General features: G+C 40.5%; 1 protein-coding gene across 2 annotated transcripts in view; it reads right to left on the bottom strand.

Moving 5' to 3' along the window:
* Positions 1-18,169, bottom strand: part of DAAM2 (dishevelled associated activator of morphogenesis 2) — a 175,368-nt gene that overhangs the window by 119,094 nt on the left and 38,105 nt on the right. For both annotated transcript variants that reach the window (XM_054279569.1, XM_054279568.1), the window contains exon 2: positions 1,155-1,357. In XM_054279569.1, the coding sequence (XP_054135544.1) occupies positions 1,155-1,328 (174 nt within the window). In that variant the 5' untranslated portion in view covers positions 1,329-1,357. The remainder of the gene's footprint in view (positions 1-1,154; positions 1,358-18,169) is intronic.

Below are 18,169 nucleotides of genomic sequence, written 5' to 3' on the forward strand. Positions count from 1 at the left end.
CCTTATAGTCTCCAACATCTTACATTTTTCCCTAGCCATTTGCTTTGGACCCCATCTTGAACCTGAAGCCTGGGCTAGGATGTCAGACCACTGATCTGACAAACCACAGCTGTCCCTGTATTTGATATGACAGACTATAGTTGCCCATATACTAACCTCCAATTGCCTATGCAAATGACATGGTTCTTTTCATTGCTCTAGCATTTCAAAGCTCTGGTCATGGACAAGAATTTATTGGGCTAATGTTACAAGTGTAACATAGGAAGACTACTGGCAAATTCCTCTAATGCTGAGATCCAGTATTTTCTGTTCTGTTCCTCACCTCAGTTGCACTTCTCAGGCATATACACACTCACAGATATCTCACTTTACATAAGCTCCAGTCTCAGAATGGTAATGAGAAACCTAATCAGCTGCATCAAATGGGCATCACCTTTACGACACAGTTTGCAAAACAACCCAGCCCTATGACCTCTGCCTGTGTTTTGCATTCCGGCTGAACAAGACAAAGACAGTGAAGTCATTTGATGCCAGGCATGAAAAGCAAGTGTCTGGCTCCTGGAGTCTGCAACATTTACCACAAAAGAAAACAACAAAGTTCATCTGAAATAATTCCTTCTCTTCCTGTTTATGGCTGTTGCTGCAACAGCACCATTTCATGGTTCAAAGGCAGCTGTGTGATGAAACATAATTAGTATGGTCACCTGATTCTTATACCTCACCAGCAGAATGCTACTCATCAACAAAACCAAATAGCCCTCACTTTACAGATCTGCAAACCCTAAGATTTTCCACTTCATTACACTATACAGCAGATTTTATCCCAAAGCTGTAAACAAGAAATTCACTGTCAGCTCTCTCCAGAGAACTTGAGAAGTTCCTACTAACATCTGCAATCCTACATTGTGCTCTGAGAATAAATAAGCACATTTAAACATTTTATTGTACTTATACTCAGTGCCACTATCATCCATCCTGTTGCTTGCCATCTTTCTCCTACCAAATAACTAGTCATAAAAGAATGAAAAGGTTTTTTTAAAAACTTCAAGAGAAGCACTCTAATAAATCTCTTAAATCCTCTTATTCTTATTAGTCTTTTAAAGGAAAAAGTCCATCCACCTCATAAATATATCAATCTGTCAGCAGAAACTTACCACAAGTTCAGCGAATCTGGCATTGAGCTCTTCTGCTGGTGGGATTGGGACAGAAAACTCAAGGAACTGGAGGGGATTATTGTCCTTGAGGTTGATTTCAGGGAGGTCGCTGCCTCCAAAACAACAAAGAAACCCCAAGGCATGACGATTCCTCTTCCGGGGGGCCATGATCATGGTGTATGATGCTATCTTCTAATCATGTTCTGCAGAAAAAAAAAAACAAAACAAAACAAAACCAACAGACATTAGATGATAAAAAAGACAGTTGAATCTGTGCAGCTCTGTGCAGTTAGAACGGCTGGAGTAACAGATAGAAGAGGACAGAAGGATCTGATACCCAAAAGAACAAAATAAATACTCAAGCTAGATAAGGTAGCTAGGCCTTTGTATGGTATTAACATGTTCTTCCAAGGCAGTCTAGAATTGCTTCTCCCAGTTTTTCTGAAAAAAAGATTCTACCAATTCAGTGTGGAATTTCCCAACAGGTAGATTTGTCAGCAATGCTCAGTAGCCAAGGCTGAATGCTACCACAGAATGCTAATATTGGCCTTTTTCTCCCTACTACAATAAAGGAAAGAAACTACCAGAAGGAAAAAAGCATGTGTGGGAGAATTTTCCAAAAGTATGGGAAGAATCTTCCAAAAGTATACCATTTGATCAAAATAAAATGAACAATGAAAAAATGAAGCAGACATCAATCTACCACCACTGCAGAGCCAGACCATCAAACTTTCACTTATTCCTTCACAGCCAGGACTATCACTGCAGGACCATTTTGTCCATCCCATTTTCAAACACATGTAAATAGTTTGGGCTGCTTTATGTATTCAGGGAAGAAACAGCACAGTGCTAATGCATGTCTTTAGATTTACATTTGAGCTGCCAGATCCCATCTTGACAGAACCTGGCTTGAGGGGCTTTGGTATCAGGAGTACAAAGAGAGGCAGGAAGAGAAGCTGGGAAGCGACTGATTTCACTACCACACAACACCGTTTGTGAGCAGCCCATCCAAACAGGAAGTCTCCTGCCAGCAGTTTGAAAGGAGGGATCTGTGCAGTGCACAGAGAGCCACATATTTTGCCCTTTTAAGGGACTTGTTGTTTGACAGCTCAGGGGCTTATTTGTGTTATATTTTTAAGGACTTCACTTTTTGCACTTAATCTGCAGAATAAGCCATATCCTTACAGAGTAAATAATTAAAGCTTGTTGTGAAGCTGGTCTCCCTGGGCACAGGGCAGGGGAGCAGGAGGGAGGTGGCAGGTGAACCAAACCACAGGATGCTGGATGCTGTATCAGCAACAACACAGCTGAGCTTTGTCATCAGAGCAGCTGCTGCCCTAACCTGCCCTACAATGCTTTGGTCTGTTTGCTTGCCAGAACAAGGCTGCTTTGAGCTTTCATAGAGACTGAGTAGCTGTGCAAGGAAAAGCACCTTTGGGACAGCAGTTGCATAGTGGGACTTAACATACAGAGCACAGCCAGCTCTCCAGGGATGTTTTGTGCAGAAAATGGCATGCTTGCTTAAAAAAAAAAAAAAATCTAAACAACAGCCAAAAAAACATCCAAACCTCTGCCCCTATGGCACTATGTGCTTGGCAGGAATCACCTGCCCTACTCTATGCTGGGATTAATTTATCCAGCACATTCTCTTATGCATTGGAGAGTCATCAGCTGCAACTCTCAGGCAGCTGAAAGAAAAGCAAGCTGGTAAAAAGTACTGTCTTCTGGCATGCCCACTCTGCTTTGCTCTCTATGCCAGCTCTGCAAGGGGTGTTATGTCCCAGCAGGATTCACTAGAGCAGGATGTTGCTGCCTTCAAAAGCCCATTCATAAAAACATTGGGTTCTCACTAGGAGATGCCAAAGGTCAACTTAAAACTGAACTGGTCATTGACACAGCTTCAGTCAGCAAAACCAAAATGCCCTCAAATCTATCACAATGATGTGCATGGCAATTTGTGTTTCCTCTCAAGAGTGGACACTTGAGAGATTCAGCTGCTAAAAGATTTCACAATAGAGCCTCAGAAATTACACATGTGCACTACAGACCATCTTCTCAAGTATTATTATTCCAAGTGCAATGCCCTTTATGGCAACCTGGTCATGACTGAGATTAAAACCAATTAGTTTGATAAAACTCTCTTTTGGAAGGAACTGAATTCAATGAGACAAACTTGATTTACATGCAATACAACTACACTTGCATCAATTCAGTTGCAACCAAGCTCTGGCCCACTGTCTAAAGGCTTCCCCACCAACCATCAAAGAACCAGCATTCTCTGGGGCATGGACAATGAATCCTCCTTGGAAAAACTGGCTGAGCCATTGGAACAATAGGACCATAACAACCTCCTTCATGAGCTCAGGTCAAGGCTCTGGTATAAACTTTGTCAAAAGAGGTACCTTGCCAGGAAATGAGAACTATGTGAATGGATGTGAAACTCAACATTTTCTACAGGGTAAGTACAGCCCTGGTCTGGCTACCACAGGTTGTCCTGCACTGGAATTTCATTACTTGGCTCTCCTCTTAAGCAGGTTCATCTAAGAGGTTGCCAGTCTCCAGGCCTTCCTCATCCATAATGCTGAGAAATACACAAGCTAATGTTTGTTACTGTGATTTTTTTACAGAATCTGCAGTTCCTTGGGATCCACACTTGTGAAACTCAAGGCTACTTAATTTTTATTACCCTGCAAAAGTATGCAGAGCTCACATGGTCAATAAGCTCACTTCTGCAAAGCATCATTCCATTGCACAACTCATACTCTTAACACTGGCATTTTCCAGGTGCATCTATAGGCAGCAGGCATGAAATTCATACTAACATAGAGGGGTAAAATAACACTTTTGTATTGCTTTCACACTGTAATTGTGTGGATAGGTGAGGTGCCCAGATGCTTTCAAAATACAAACAATTGAGGACTGCTACAGAGGAATCCAGCACAGGTATTCTAGAATCAAATCACTGAAGGAATGAATTAAAGAAATTTCTAAGTTGGAGCACTGTCTCTCTAAAATTAAACCTGCTAGTAAAGTAGATGTCCTTCAGAATCCTGTAAGTTGCACTGTTGATGCTATTTAATAACTAATTAAAACTTTTTTGTTTTGTTGGTAATAAAAAAAAAAAATTCTAATTACCTCCAAGTTTCCTTTCCCTCTTTTTTGCCTTTCCTCTCTCAAGAATCAAATCTGGGAAAAATGCGCTTCCAAAGAATGAGGAGGGTGGGAGACAACAAAGAAAATGAAGAAAAGAGCAACTTCCATTTTTCTGAGTGGCAATTGACAGCAAAGCTGACATAAAAATTTATGAAAATAACAAGAAGTGGGGGGGTTTCCTCTAATAAAAGTTCTATTGCCTCTCAACTTCAGGCAAGTAAAAATGAAACACGCGCAATTACGTATTTCTATATATATACACCCCCAGTGAGAATCAATAGGAAATCTCTCTCTGGAGAGAATCCCACTATTACACACAACTCCCTCCCACAGCTCTCATCAGTTCTACTGTTTTGCCCTTTTGCACAACACAAACAAGTTGCTGTCATTTCAGCAGCTAACCACACACCCGCTCCTCACAGCAATCCCTCTCCTGCTTCCCAGCCCCATCTGTGGTTCGGCTCAGGTCAGGAGTCACAGCCTGGAACTCTGCCCAAGGCCTATTTATAACAACGTCCTCTTCCTCTGACAGGGTGTACGTGTTCATTTCTAAACCATTTGGCCCAGTGACCAAACACAATTTAGCTAATGCAATTTTTCCAACCCTTATCAGAAGTTTTAGCCCCATGGGATCAGATCCATGCTAACTGCACACGAGAATCCTCTTTCAATTGCTTTCTGAATTGCTGCATAAGCCTCACTCTTCTCTTCATTCTCATCTCAGAGACTGTAATTTTCATGCCAACATATGCTAAATAAGCAATGTTCCCCTAAAAGTAAGATACCTAAAGCAACTGCTCTGCCAGCAGCTCTCCTGTGCAAGACAGCTGATTATTGTAGATTTTATCTCACTGTTCTGTCCTTCAGCACACTTAATAGGCAGAGCATAACTGTAACTAAAGCAGAGAAAATTACTTTTGTATCACTGCCTTTGGAAAAAGGAAAAAAAGAGAACTCAGTGGGTAACTACAAACACACAATCATGCAAAAATAGTTCACAACATAAGGAAGCATTAATGGTCAACACTTTCAGAGCTTTATCTCTACTGATCACCAACAGACCCATGATGTCAGTGGATGTAGCCATAGCTCTCATCTGAGTGGGGAGCATGGGACTAAAAATACGATGAAGAATCACTGCCCACACTAGCTTATACAAACAAGAAAGGTAATAAAGTTAAAAATTTCTATTTCCCTGTAATTTAGCTATCTTTGTCTGTGGCAAGATAAAACATATACATGTAAGGTGTGATCACTCATGTAGAAAGAAATCTGAAGTCAGAGTTGTTTAGAACACAAGCCAACTCACCCACAACCCCTAAATCCAAGTTAAAACTCCAAATTATTCAACTATTAAGTAATAAACCATGAGGAGTTCCTGGTATTAAAAGAGCTCCCTATATCATCACTTATTGATGATGAAATGGAGGAAATAAGCACCAAGCTCAAAACTGCCTGCATGTAGACACTGGATAAAGGGAAAGAGCTTCCTACTGATCCTATGCTCAGCTCCCTGGACCACATTGCTTCTTCAGTACACAGATGGTGAAATGATGAGCTTCATGGCATGATTTAATTACCATGGGAATTTTCCATGGATGTCACATGTAATGTGACAGATGTCAGATACACTACATGGCAATTGCAGCAGGGGGGATGGGGAAAGGAAGCAGACAAACAATCTGTTTGTTGCACATGTAATAATAACCCAACTCCTTTGGTTTGGATTTGGTATCCTACTAAGGAGCCTCCTGGTCTCCAGCACACAAAACAGCAACAAAAAGCCCTGACCACTTAAAATCCACCAAGTTAAAACCTTATTTTTCAGGGAAGCTTCCTGAAGATCCATGGACGCCTGCTTGCTACGTTGGACAGGAAGGCACTGGAACCAAACCAAATCAACAGATTACTGGAAGTGATCTGGAAAATAGCAGGGTCTGTTCAGCAATAGCTACTCAACCCCAATCAGCCATGGCCCACACGTAAGTTGCCACAGGACAGACGGCAGCTCAAATAAAGCTGTGCATTTTGAAGCTAGTTCACAGATTTTCCTTCTCCCAACACATTGAAACAAGAGTACAGAGCTCTTGGTGCTTATGAGAACTTTGCAAGACAGTCCAGAAACTCACTGTTCGTTTCTTGTACACACCTTTTCATTAAAAATGAGATGGTTGATAATTTCAAAGCATTGCACAGACCTAAGGATTTTCTCCTATTTTATATTTATTTATTTAATGTTTATTCATTTATTTGCCTCAGAAATAAGTCCTGAGATAAGGGAAAAGGCACAGACTATTTGAAGGCTGTCAGGTGTAGCTATATCCATGAACCTACTTACTGCAACGTGTCTGTCAAAAATCTCTTTATTTTTAATACTTTAAGGATGCTCAGGATGTGCTGGGTGACTAATGACCACTAACGTTAGTCTGTTAATACCCACAAATCCACTACGTCTCACCTTATACCAACTTATCAACACACAACAACAGCAGAAAAAGAAAGCTAAAGAACTGTAAGAAACTTCTCTTCTGGAATACTATGTGCAACACTTTCCCTGCCTTCACCTAATGAGAGGGAAAAAATAACTCTACAGAAAAAAATAAACAAAAAAAACCAACCACCAAACAAAAGAAAGCAGGAAAAAATATGCCTGCAGGTTCTTTCTGCTCCCCCTAATCATTAATCTATTCAAATTGTATTCATAGGGAAACTATTTCAAAAGAACAGTCAAGATTCAAAACACAAAGCAATGAGAGCAACAAAGCAGTTAAAGTCAGTGTCATGAATTGGGTTAGCAATAACTATTTATTTACACCTTTTTTCTCACTCTTTAATGAAGTACAGATTAATACTTTTCTACGCTTAACTGAGGTGATCAAACAACCCATTCATTTTTCTACCTGCTAAGGAGTTATTCTATTTTTACAAAGGTACTATAACTGTGCCACAGTTTCCTATGACTTCACACAGAAAGGTGCACAGTCAAAACTAATTTTTTCTCCTAGACACCAAATGCTGAGTCTTAATTGTACTCTTGCATCTCATTTATAGACAAGTAAATCTATGCATCTTTAACATTTCTGAATGGTGATATGACCACCACAGCTTAGACTGCTAACAAAACAAGTAAAATTCACAGCTTAACTCTTTATCCAGGACAAGCATGTCCTTCATCTCCTCAGGGTCTGATTGTACTGCAGATTTGCATCCTAATTTATCAATTCCTCACTGAGGCATGCTTACTAGCGATCCAAACCACCATGGTGGAGGAACGAACAGGATTGCATACTGCCTAAAAATATAATCAACCTTGCTGGTTTGCATGAAGTAGTGTGGACGCCTTACCCCTCTCCATATTTCTTCCAAGTTCTCTGGTGTTGCAGCACTGCAGTGTCAATAACATTTACACATACCCTCCACTTCCTTCTCAATCAGAAAGTCACTGCTACCAAGATCAATTTTCTTGTCTTCTTCATCATGAACCACATTTGTTATATTCATATACCTCACCAAAGATAACTCATTCCCTTCTACTAAGAAAAAAAAAGTTGCTCCTTTGTAGTCTTACTTCTCCCTTTCTTTCTTTTTCACCAGTTTTAGTTTTATTCTCTACTATTTCACTGTTTCATTACAATATCCTCATTTTTTTCATGACAACTGTTAGAATTGAAATGGCTTCCTGTAGTCACTTCCTATGCTAACACTATAAAATCTTTTTCTTTTTTAAAGCAGATATTGAAGATAAAAATACTTCTAAAGAGACACCTACTGCATGACACAAGCTGCAAAGCCTGCATCACACTTCATATATGTTTTATTTTGTCTGTATTTTACTTTATTGTCCTAGCTGCGGCACTGAGGTTGTAGGTACTCCAGTGTAGGGTCTTACTCTTCTGCTTAAACCAGTTATTTTACAGTGTCAAACAGACTGGGAACAAACAGAAATAAAAGCAGTAGGCCTGCAAAAAGGTAATCACCTGGCTGGAAGCTGGCCAGGCCAAAACAGGCTCACCCCCCCAGTAATGATGCTGCTGTAGAGACAGCATTTAGCAGTGTCCACTAGTCTAGCATGGATAAATTAATTCTTTACAAAATAATGGAATTTATGCAGTGATTTCTCCTACCACAGCATTAGCTTCACTAGATGGGCTGGTTTATAATGTCCCTGTTCATCAAATTGCTGTGGCTGTAAGATCCAATGGGAAATACACTGCATTGAAAAAAAACATAGAAAAAAAAATTCCACAAACCCCACAGATGGCACCTCAAGACCCAATTCTGACTAAGGATCAGACCATGAAGCAGCAAGTATTTTTAAACACTCTCTGCAATTCACAGGTTTTACTTTTGAAATAATTCAGATCCTAAAAATATTATTTTTAAGGCTTGACAAAATTATACAGTAATTCTAGGGCCATGAATTCAGGCCAAGGCTATAATTCTAGTTTGTGTCTATGCTACTCAACAGTGTATCTCAACTTCCTCTTCCAGAAGCTACAGACCTAGACGGCAGGGCCCAAGTTAGACTCTCAATTTTCTTTACTTTCTTTTGGTGATGAGTACAACACAGCGATGTAATTTCACAAAAAAAGCGTTGTAGAATTTGGAGTGCAAGATGAAGCTTTTATTCAAAATAAGAAATCATAGACTGAAGATTAAATGGATCATGCTGACATCAATTAAGCAGACACACACTGACAGCCAGAACCAGCACACCACATCTTCAGCTTCAATGCAGAAGACTGCTATTTTCCTCTACAGGGAGATTATTTCCTGTACCTTGTACAGGTCTTATGGTATGAAATGCCTTTAAAGTCATTGTATAACAATGACTCTAATCAGTAATGTCTGTCAGTTCTATCTAATAAGAGCAAGTCCCAAGGATGGAACATCCATACCCCTAGAGCAACATTTTTGATCAGTAAAGAACAAGGTGTCCCACTCTATCCTCTATTCCATAAGATCAGGAATACTAGTAAAGCTCTTTAGATTAGTACTAAAGCTTGATCTAGGAACTTATAATCTCTTCAATATTTCTATTGGAAAGAGTGGAGTTCAGTTACAAAGGAAGTCAACCCAGTGTTTCCCAGTAACACTACTGCCATGCTCAGAAGAATGAACGCACAAAACCCCATTACTAAGAGCGTCCCTGTCTTGTTTGGGTCATTGTAATTTTTCCATTCTGTCATTGCCCAATTATTTCCAGACATGATGTAACTATTTTGCCAAGGGATTTGGGAGTCAAAATGTTGCCATTGTTGTCATTGTTATCCTGGGTGCTTGAATTTTCCGGACAAAATAAGCAGCTGAGGGCATTAGAGTGCCTCTACTGAGAGAGAAATACTCTGTAAGAACTGCCAAGGGTGCTCCAAGAAAAACAAATAAACAGTAAAGGTCCAATTACATTCCCCCGAACTCCTTATTTCCATGTGAAATGCTGTTTTCTTATTCAGACAACTAGCAGAATAAAATTTCATCTGTTGTCTGATATCATCATAGCATTATTAAATTGATTTGCATTCTAGCACGCTGATCAGGGCCACTATGTGACTGAAAAACTCAACTCCAGTAGAAATGTGCCTTGATTATAACCACTGAAAACTAACCACAGATGTAGGTGTACCAGTGCTGACTTCACTATTGACAGGTAAATCAATTACCTGCACTGGTAAAACTTTCCTAAATGTCGCACACAGGAAAAAGCAATTCAGTCCTTATAGCAAATGGATATAACTGGGGGAAAACTCAACACAGAGACCATTTGGATATTCACCTGGTTTTTGTGGATGGCACTGAATCTCTTCAAAACTGGTGTTCATCAATGCCACCTGTGAAAGCCAGGTTCCAGGCTGCAGAGCTGCCACCTTCCTGCTCAGTGCCCCAGCTAAAGCACAGTGTGCTTCTATGTGTCCCTGCAAACCTGTACATAATAAAATGGTGGCTCTCAGTTCTGTTCCACAGACTGAAAAGCCAACGATGTGGACAATGGTTAAAAACCTTCTTTAGTGATCCACTAATGAAAGAAACAGGCACTAGATGCATTCACAAAGGGAACGGGTCTCGGGGTTTTTATGTTCACTCCATCTTCGAGATGGCTCCCATAGGTCAAGGCACAGACAGGGTGAAAATGTCATTGATTCTACATACCTACTTTTTAAACTACTCAGATTGCAGAGTTGTCAATTTGGCACCAAAAATAAATTCTCTGTAGAAAATCAAGTTAAGAAAAGGTCACATACAGCATTTTATTCCAGCATTTTTATTTTTCTTCAACATTCTGACTAGGGATTCTCTGAGTTCAATGCCCTGAAACCTCAACATTACGCAAGTAGGTTTGAACTTCAAGCCAGAAGCTTGGTGAAACTGCTGAACTTTTAACCTAACGTGTCTTCATGAAGAATGGATATTTGGAAAGAGCTTTGCTCAAAGATTTTGGGTTGCTTCTGTGTGTATTTTTAAGTGACATCCAGATAAAATATATTTTCTGGCTGCTTCGGTATTTTCAGGAGGAGACTTTACACCAACACTGAAAGCTGGTTTCAGAGGCGTGACGCACTGCTTTAGGTTTTGGGGCTGCCAAGTGTTTCATTGCAGTAAAGTGAACAAGGCTTCCTCTGTATTTCAGTCAAAACCTATGCTCTGAGTGACACAGGTGCTGATCAGTTTCAAGGGTCTGAGAAGAAAACACTTCTCACCTTCCTTGCATGGTCAATGGGTGCTCTGGCCAAGAGCATTATGTGGAAAATAATGCAGTAAAAGGAGGGGCAGAGAGACCTCCCTTAGAATGCACAAATGTGAGGTTCTTATCTACAAAGCAGTGCCTATCCATGTGGTCTAGAGCATTTGAAAGACAGGAGTGTGGTGCCTGTGCCAACTGTGAACCCTCCCCGTTTCCATCCTTGAATAGCTCTAGCCTCCCAGATACCCACGGCAACAGGTCAAGTCCACATCAAGGCCCTTTAAGGTTCATGACTAAGAAACTTTTAAGTTCTGAAGTATATCTAAGGAAGACTTCCTAGAACTGTAATTGACCTCTAACACACTGTCCTTTCACAAGGATAGGTCATTTTAAAATGCATGCTCAGATACCCAAAGAAAACTGCAGCAAAAGTTTCGGTAGTCATCTCCAGACTTCTAAGTGTCTACAGCAAGTAAACAGCCTGTGTGAAAATACAGCAAGTTCTTTCAGCTTCTGAACCCAACCTACTTGTAGCTTGTTGACAAAGCTTGGAGCACACTCCACAGAAAACCAGATTGCAATATAAAATTCCCTCAGCTCCCCACCACAGCTGCACACAACTGGGGAAAAAACTCTAAAAATTCAACAAAACAACCAACCTGCTTCTAAACCACTACTTGCTCTGGATTCATAGCCCTCAGACATGATTCATAAAGAAGGTCCATTATACACAAATAGACGAGAAACCTACCGTCTATCACAGAAAGGAACATGTTTGTCCCCTGAGGGCTGCAAACATTGTGTATTGATGTATGTCTTTGCAAAGCATGTACCAATATCACTGCTTGCTGTCTCTAGTTTTGGATAGCACTGATTTATTCAATGGCTTATACAGGGTTTTATCCAAATCATCACTTGCTGCAGTTTGTTTTGTCACACCCTTTGGAAAGTGTGTATTTAAAACATACTTAAATCAATAATTTTTATTTATTTCATATCTTAAATTTATGGATGAATACATCCAAACACAGTAAACAGTCATACATTGCCTCATACAAGTTGAGGTCTTGGCTCTGCTGCCCTGGTCACATGCAAGAACATGTCTCACTGCAAGAAAGGCTGAAATTGCTGTTATTCCCTTTTTCTACTAACCAAAGAAGAGCCACAGCCAACCAGTACCAAAATCTTTTCAGTAACAAGAAGCAGCAGCATTTGCCCCTTTTCCTGCCCAAAAATCCATTTGAACAAGGAAGCAATCTCAATTTTCATAAAATCATTGCCAACAGAGGGAACCGAAAATATCAGAAGCTCTGAAAAATCAAGACCAACTAGGTATTTGGTCTTGATATTTCAGAGCTTCTGATGGCAAATTCAAGAAGAAAATTCAAGAAGAAAAGCTTTTATATAATAATTGCGGAAGAGCTGACAGCCTATCACTAGATTTTAACTATTGGCTGTTGTACCAGTAAATTTGAGATAAAAATGGCATTAATACCATGGAACCCTCATGTTTTACTTCCTTCCCTCCTCCCAGTCATTCATGTTACAAGCAAAGGGTCTATCACACTGCAGTAGTGAATGCTTAAAACAGATGAAATTGTACAGAGATGTGTATCCATCTCCAAACCCCTTAAAAAATAAACTAGCAGATGTATAAAGCAAACACTGAGTCCATATCAATGAGATACTCTTCTGGGTGAACTCTTTCCTAGTGCTTGCTCTGTCCATATGCTAACAACAGTCAAACACAGCCCGTAAGAAGCATGGAAACTGCCCAGGAAATGTTCTTACTGCGGGGTTTACAGTGTCATCAGCTATTAATCAAAAAAAGCTCCACTGGGATAACCCCAGAATTAAACAATTTAAGAAATGCACATCTAGAGAAGGGGGTGGGTGTGGGAAGTAATTTTAAGGAACGTTATTTTGTTTGCAAGGAAAAAAAACGCAGTTCTTTAGACAGGAGCGAGTGCACAAGGTCTTACACTATCCTGTTCCTGCTGAGATCTCAAACACAGGCAAAAATTTTCTACATTTTTAGGAGGTCATGCATGATAAGGAAACAATTCATCTCCTACAGGGCCTACTAATAGCAGCATTAACTCTTCTCAATTCCCACAGCACATTTCATATCCATATCAATACTGCAGGACACATTTTCTGTATCTACCAGAATAGTCCTACAGTTAAGAGTTCGCCTCAGCCTAAAGTGCAATATTGTGATGACATGGTGAACACTTCACAATCATCAGATCCCAGCATGCAATCCCCAAGTCATCCATTTTTCTGAAAGCTGTTCTTAGTAGAAGTGTCCTTGAAAGGAGTGATTTTCATAGCACCTAAGAAACCTGTGTGAAGGAGGACATCCAAACGAAAACAAAACAAGATCCCAAACCCCCACTTTAATGCTGCGACTGGATTCACCCAGAGAAGGAGCTCTGCCTTGTTCATTTGATAGAGGGAAACCAACACTTAGAGGAGCTTGGAAATGAGCTCTGTCTGTGCCTTCTAACCAAGCACTCCAGACCAAAGAAAGCAGATCTCTAGGTTGGAGGGAGTGCCTCTGAGGACCAAAATTTGGGCTTGAGTTACTAAATAACTTAAGAGAGGGGAAACCACTTATCACAAGAAATAGGGCAAAAGGCAAGAGGAAAGATCAGTTTTCTAGCTGGAAGGATGCTGTGCTCTGTGGGTGTACTATAGCAAGTCGCATGCTGTGGAAGGACCTTGGTGTGGAGGTAATGCCAGCAGATCAACAAGCCAATAGTTCAGTCAAGAAAATAAATTCATGTCTTTGTACTCAGTTCTTCAAATATTTAGGCTGAGGTTACTCCAGAGGAAATCTCTTTCTAATCAGATACTAAGGGGTTTATACTGTGTAAAGCAAAGTATTTCAGACATTTTTTGCTAAGGAATCCCTCAAAAATCATATTTATGTAGGCAAAGCGAGCAGAAAAAGAAAGAAAAGGGTAAAAGAAAAAAGAAAAAACAAAGAAAGAGAAGCATTTTATCCTTTGCTTCAGATGGACTTTGGAAAGCATGCTCAAAAATCTGTTCATCATATCAAGGCAGTAATTTCAGGGTGAACATACTATTCAAATTAGGTTACAGAGACTTCAGAAGAGCCTTTCATTCCCCAGATGAGTGAACAACATACACTCCCTATATCATTTCCTCTTCATGGGTGTAACAGACTCCTATTAACTCTGATGGAAACACGTAACCTCACAGAACAAGAGATCAACTCTTCCAAGCAGACCTCAGACTCAGTTAATTTCTGGTGAAATGGCCCTTATTGAAATTGTGCCAGACGGGCACCTGAGATTTATTTTTTTTTTAGCCTCCCAAAATATTTTATTTCCTCCAAAGCCCTTTGAGCTGAATTTAGCAAAGTCAATCCAAAGCATCCAGAGCATCTAAATCATCATTTCCTGGCTCCTGGGGCATGTATGCCAAGTCATATACAAACTTCAGTAGGGGCCAGTTTTTAACTTTAGTCCTATCTCTGAAAGTCTCCTGACTACAGATTCAGAAAAGGAATGCATTCTGTATGTAAGTAGTAGTTATATGTTTCATCTGTACTTCCATGTTTTCCCTTAAATTTTCCATATCCAGGAGTACTTTTCCATGCTCTGTGTAACAGCTCAACCAGTTTGCCTCAAATTAGAAAGAGACTGAGGGCGGAGTTGTCACTGCTTCCAATACCACTAAGCAGAAGCTGCTCTAGAGCTGTGCACAAAGTAAAAGGTTTTCCCACTCTTGGCTCTGAGCAGGGCTTCTTCACCTGTACCAGCCCATGCCAGAGTGCATAGCTGAGTGCCACGGACTGCTCTCCAACAACCTTCAGCTCCCTCCATTCTGCACTCCCATCACCACTGCCAGCAAAGACCTAGATGTGCGTTACCAGTGTTATCGTAGAGCAGCAGTAGGTAAGCAGCACTGGCTCTGGAGGGGATAACTAATACAACACATAGGAGAAGGCAGACTTTCCCCCACCCCCATGATAGAAAAAAATTGTTGGGATATATCACTGTTCTGTATGCCTCTTAATTGGCTTCAAAGAAGCATTTTATATTATTTTCTTCCTTGTATTTGTAGGTTGTCTCCACTAGCTATAGCTTTGGTTCTCAGCTGCCTGTCACTTCTGAGACAACCCCATAGAAATAAGATAAAGGTAGCACACTAACATTCAGGAGGTGCTCAACAGCCATATCATATATTTAGCATCAGCCATCCACAAACATTAAGTAGGCATTTCTATCCAAAGGCACTGTCAGACTATTGTTTTACCATTCACCAATGTCCTCCTATTCAGCTGGTCAGTTGAGGTCTCACAAGTAACTCATGAATAACCATGTTAAAAATGGATAGCACTTTTGAACAGTGGAACACATTTAACTTCAGCTGTTGAAATATGAGTCAAAATTCTAAGCTTCTTTCACTCTTTTGGTAACATATCCCTAGCTTTCAGTACAAGGAAATTCTTCACAGTAAATGTGTCCAGGCTTTCAAAACCAAATACACATCACCCCCAATGTAGTTCTAAAAGAGTAAAATACACAACTTCCATGGAAGTCTTCCTTTGCTATCTGAAAACAATGAATCGGGCTCAGTCCAGACTCCTCCAGCTCTGTCAAACTTCACTGACTGCCATTGTAGCAAAAAACCTTAGCTCAAGTTCTCTGTTCTCTCTAGATAAAGCAAAAGGGTTTGCATTCCAGCTTGAAAATATTCAGATAGAAGAAATTCCCTTCCTCTAGTTTTATTAGAGCATTGAGAGCACAGGTTTTTGCAACACTTCTTTCCTATCTTCTTCTAGCCAAGCACTTCAGTGAGGAAATTTAAAGATAGAGGACTTAAAATAAGGCTTTATTACAGTCCATATATATATATATGTTTCTCTCACTTCCTTGTTCTTGTTCCCACCATCAGGCAGACCCAAAAGCCCACAATGTTTTGATAAACACACCAAAAGTAGCTCGGGATGTAAGTATGAAAACATGCACAGCAAGTTTATTTTACGCCGGTTTGTTTTATGGCTCTCCTCCAGCATTTTGGATGCACAACCCCACTAGGGTCACAGTGCTAAAATTTTCCTTAAACAAGTCCATCTCAAAGGTCCAGGCCTCTTTTTCCCTTTCCATACCACCTGCACCTCAACACTCTTTAAAGAAAATAGAATTTATCCGATGCAGAAAAGACTAATGATGTGTCTGGACATCCCTCTGAAGTGAATCCTCTCCTGCTCTGCTGTGTTCCACCTTCCTTCTTCAGTGCAGTTTTCAAAGTACTCCCAAGTGGGGAAGGGATCTGTACAAGGCTGCAAAGGTGACTAACTGCTTTAGTTCCTAAGATCCAAAAGTTGGTGGGATGGAAACTTGAGAGTTTTGGAACAAGCTCAGTAGTATAGCTGGAGCATCTTGGAGTTCTCAGCGCCTGAGTTAGATGAGACAAAGGTCAGGGTTCTTTCCAGCATTACATCCCCCACAGAGCCCCATCTCACAAGGCTCCAATGCTTCAATCCATGTTTTTCCATTATCAGGACATTAAAATCCCAAACAACACATTTTATTCTGTCCAGGTCTGAAAGGTATCAAAACTTACACAACCACATTCTTTTACCAGATAGTAGAGGCCAATTTCTATGAAATACATGGAAGAAATGGGGTTGGGGGAGGGAAAGGGAAGATTGAAGATGAAAAATAAAACATGGCCTTCAGCCTCACTGAAGGAGATTTGTGTCCATCTTTCTTAAGACAGTGCTTCTTTCACACACTTACAAAGAGCTTTTCTGTGCAAACAACTTCCAAATTAACAATAAAGATCTGACAAGTTTTCTTTAAAATGGGAGGTTTAAGAGGCAAACCAAACAACTCTTGGAGCAGGGTAGGGGCTAGGTGAGCCATGACCCACCTTTGATTCAAAAGCAGATAAGTTTTGAGCAAATGGTAGAGGGGAAAAAAGGAAGGAGAGGTAGAGACAGCGTGAAATAACCAGTCAAAATATCCCATTTTAGAAAAAGATTAAGTTGCCATCTGCAAGATGGATTAAAGAGGAAATTTAGAACCAATGTGTATGTACTACCAAGATTCCTTTTGAAGGAAGACCCAACTTCCTGGCCCCAGAAGCCACATGCTGAAAATTTTCACATGGTCAAAAGCCAAGAGACACACACCACACACTTAGTGAAGCTGAGAAAGGGGAAAGCACTAGGAAGTGGTTCCCAGTCTAGATGTAACAACACATACTCATGACTCCTGCTGCTCCTTTCAATACAAGGCTGGGCCAGGCAGGTAGCCAGCTCCCAAGAAAATGCTGCAATACTGATCTCAGCAGCTGAAAGGAGCCTCTCAGGAGAGCCTTATCCAGCCTCCTCACTCAAGCAGGGCCAGCCAGGGCAAATTGCTTGGGACCAGTGTTCAAACACCTCCACAGGAAAAAGTTCCCTGTGTTCAGATGGAGTTCCCAGGGCTTCAATTTATGCTCACTGCCTCATACTGTCACTGGGCATCCCTGAAAAGAGTTCACCTTTCTGAAGCAGAGAGTCAAATTTCCCAAAAGGCCTCTTACCAGATAAGCCCTCTTACCAACATTTACAGCTCTATATAATTGTCCAGGGAATTTACTCCTGTGTACAGATCTAGACTGTTTGCATGACAACAGCATATTGCAGAAATTCTCTCTTGTGCCACTGTCTGCTCATGACAGACACAAACAAACTGCAGAACAAAGACCCATGCATAGAAGAGATGTGCTAGAAATAAAAATAGCAGTACATTTTCCCATAGGCAAACTCATTATATGTTCTCACAGCACAAAAATTCACAGACAGGACGTCAGTCAGCCAAAAAAAAGACTCCTCATATTTGTAGAAGGTCTTCACAAATTGTTACTGCACTGCCCCAACCTCCTTCAAAATAAAATATTAATGACAGCACAATTTTGTCATTAACATTACAAGTTGTGAATCCCCAAACAATTTAATACCAATAGAAGCAACCTTAAAGAAAAGCTCTTGACTGGTAAGACTTATCAAACTACTGTTTCCCAGTTCTAGTGCTATCCACAACATAGACCTTGTCTTTGCACTAACACAAGTGGTGACAGTAACAGAGTGGACTTGCACATCTACTGGTTCCCATACCAGCTAAGGTAATAGCCATTGCTGTTGCATTGCTCCAAGACA

The sequence above is a fragment of the Melozone crissalis genome, unplaced genomic scaffold, assembly GCF_028551555.1.
Source record: "Melozone crissalis strain CALT ecotype California unplaced genomic scaffold, PUWL_Pcris_2 ptg000027l_1, whole genome shotgun sequence".
NCBI lineage: Eukaryota > Metazoa > Chordata > Aves > Passeriformes > Passerellidae > Melozone > Melozone crissalis.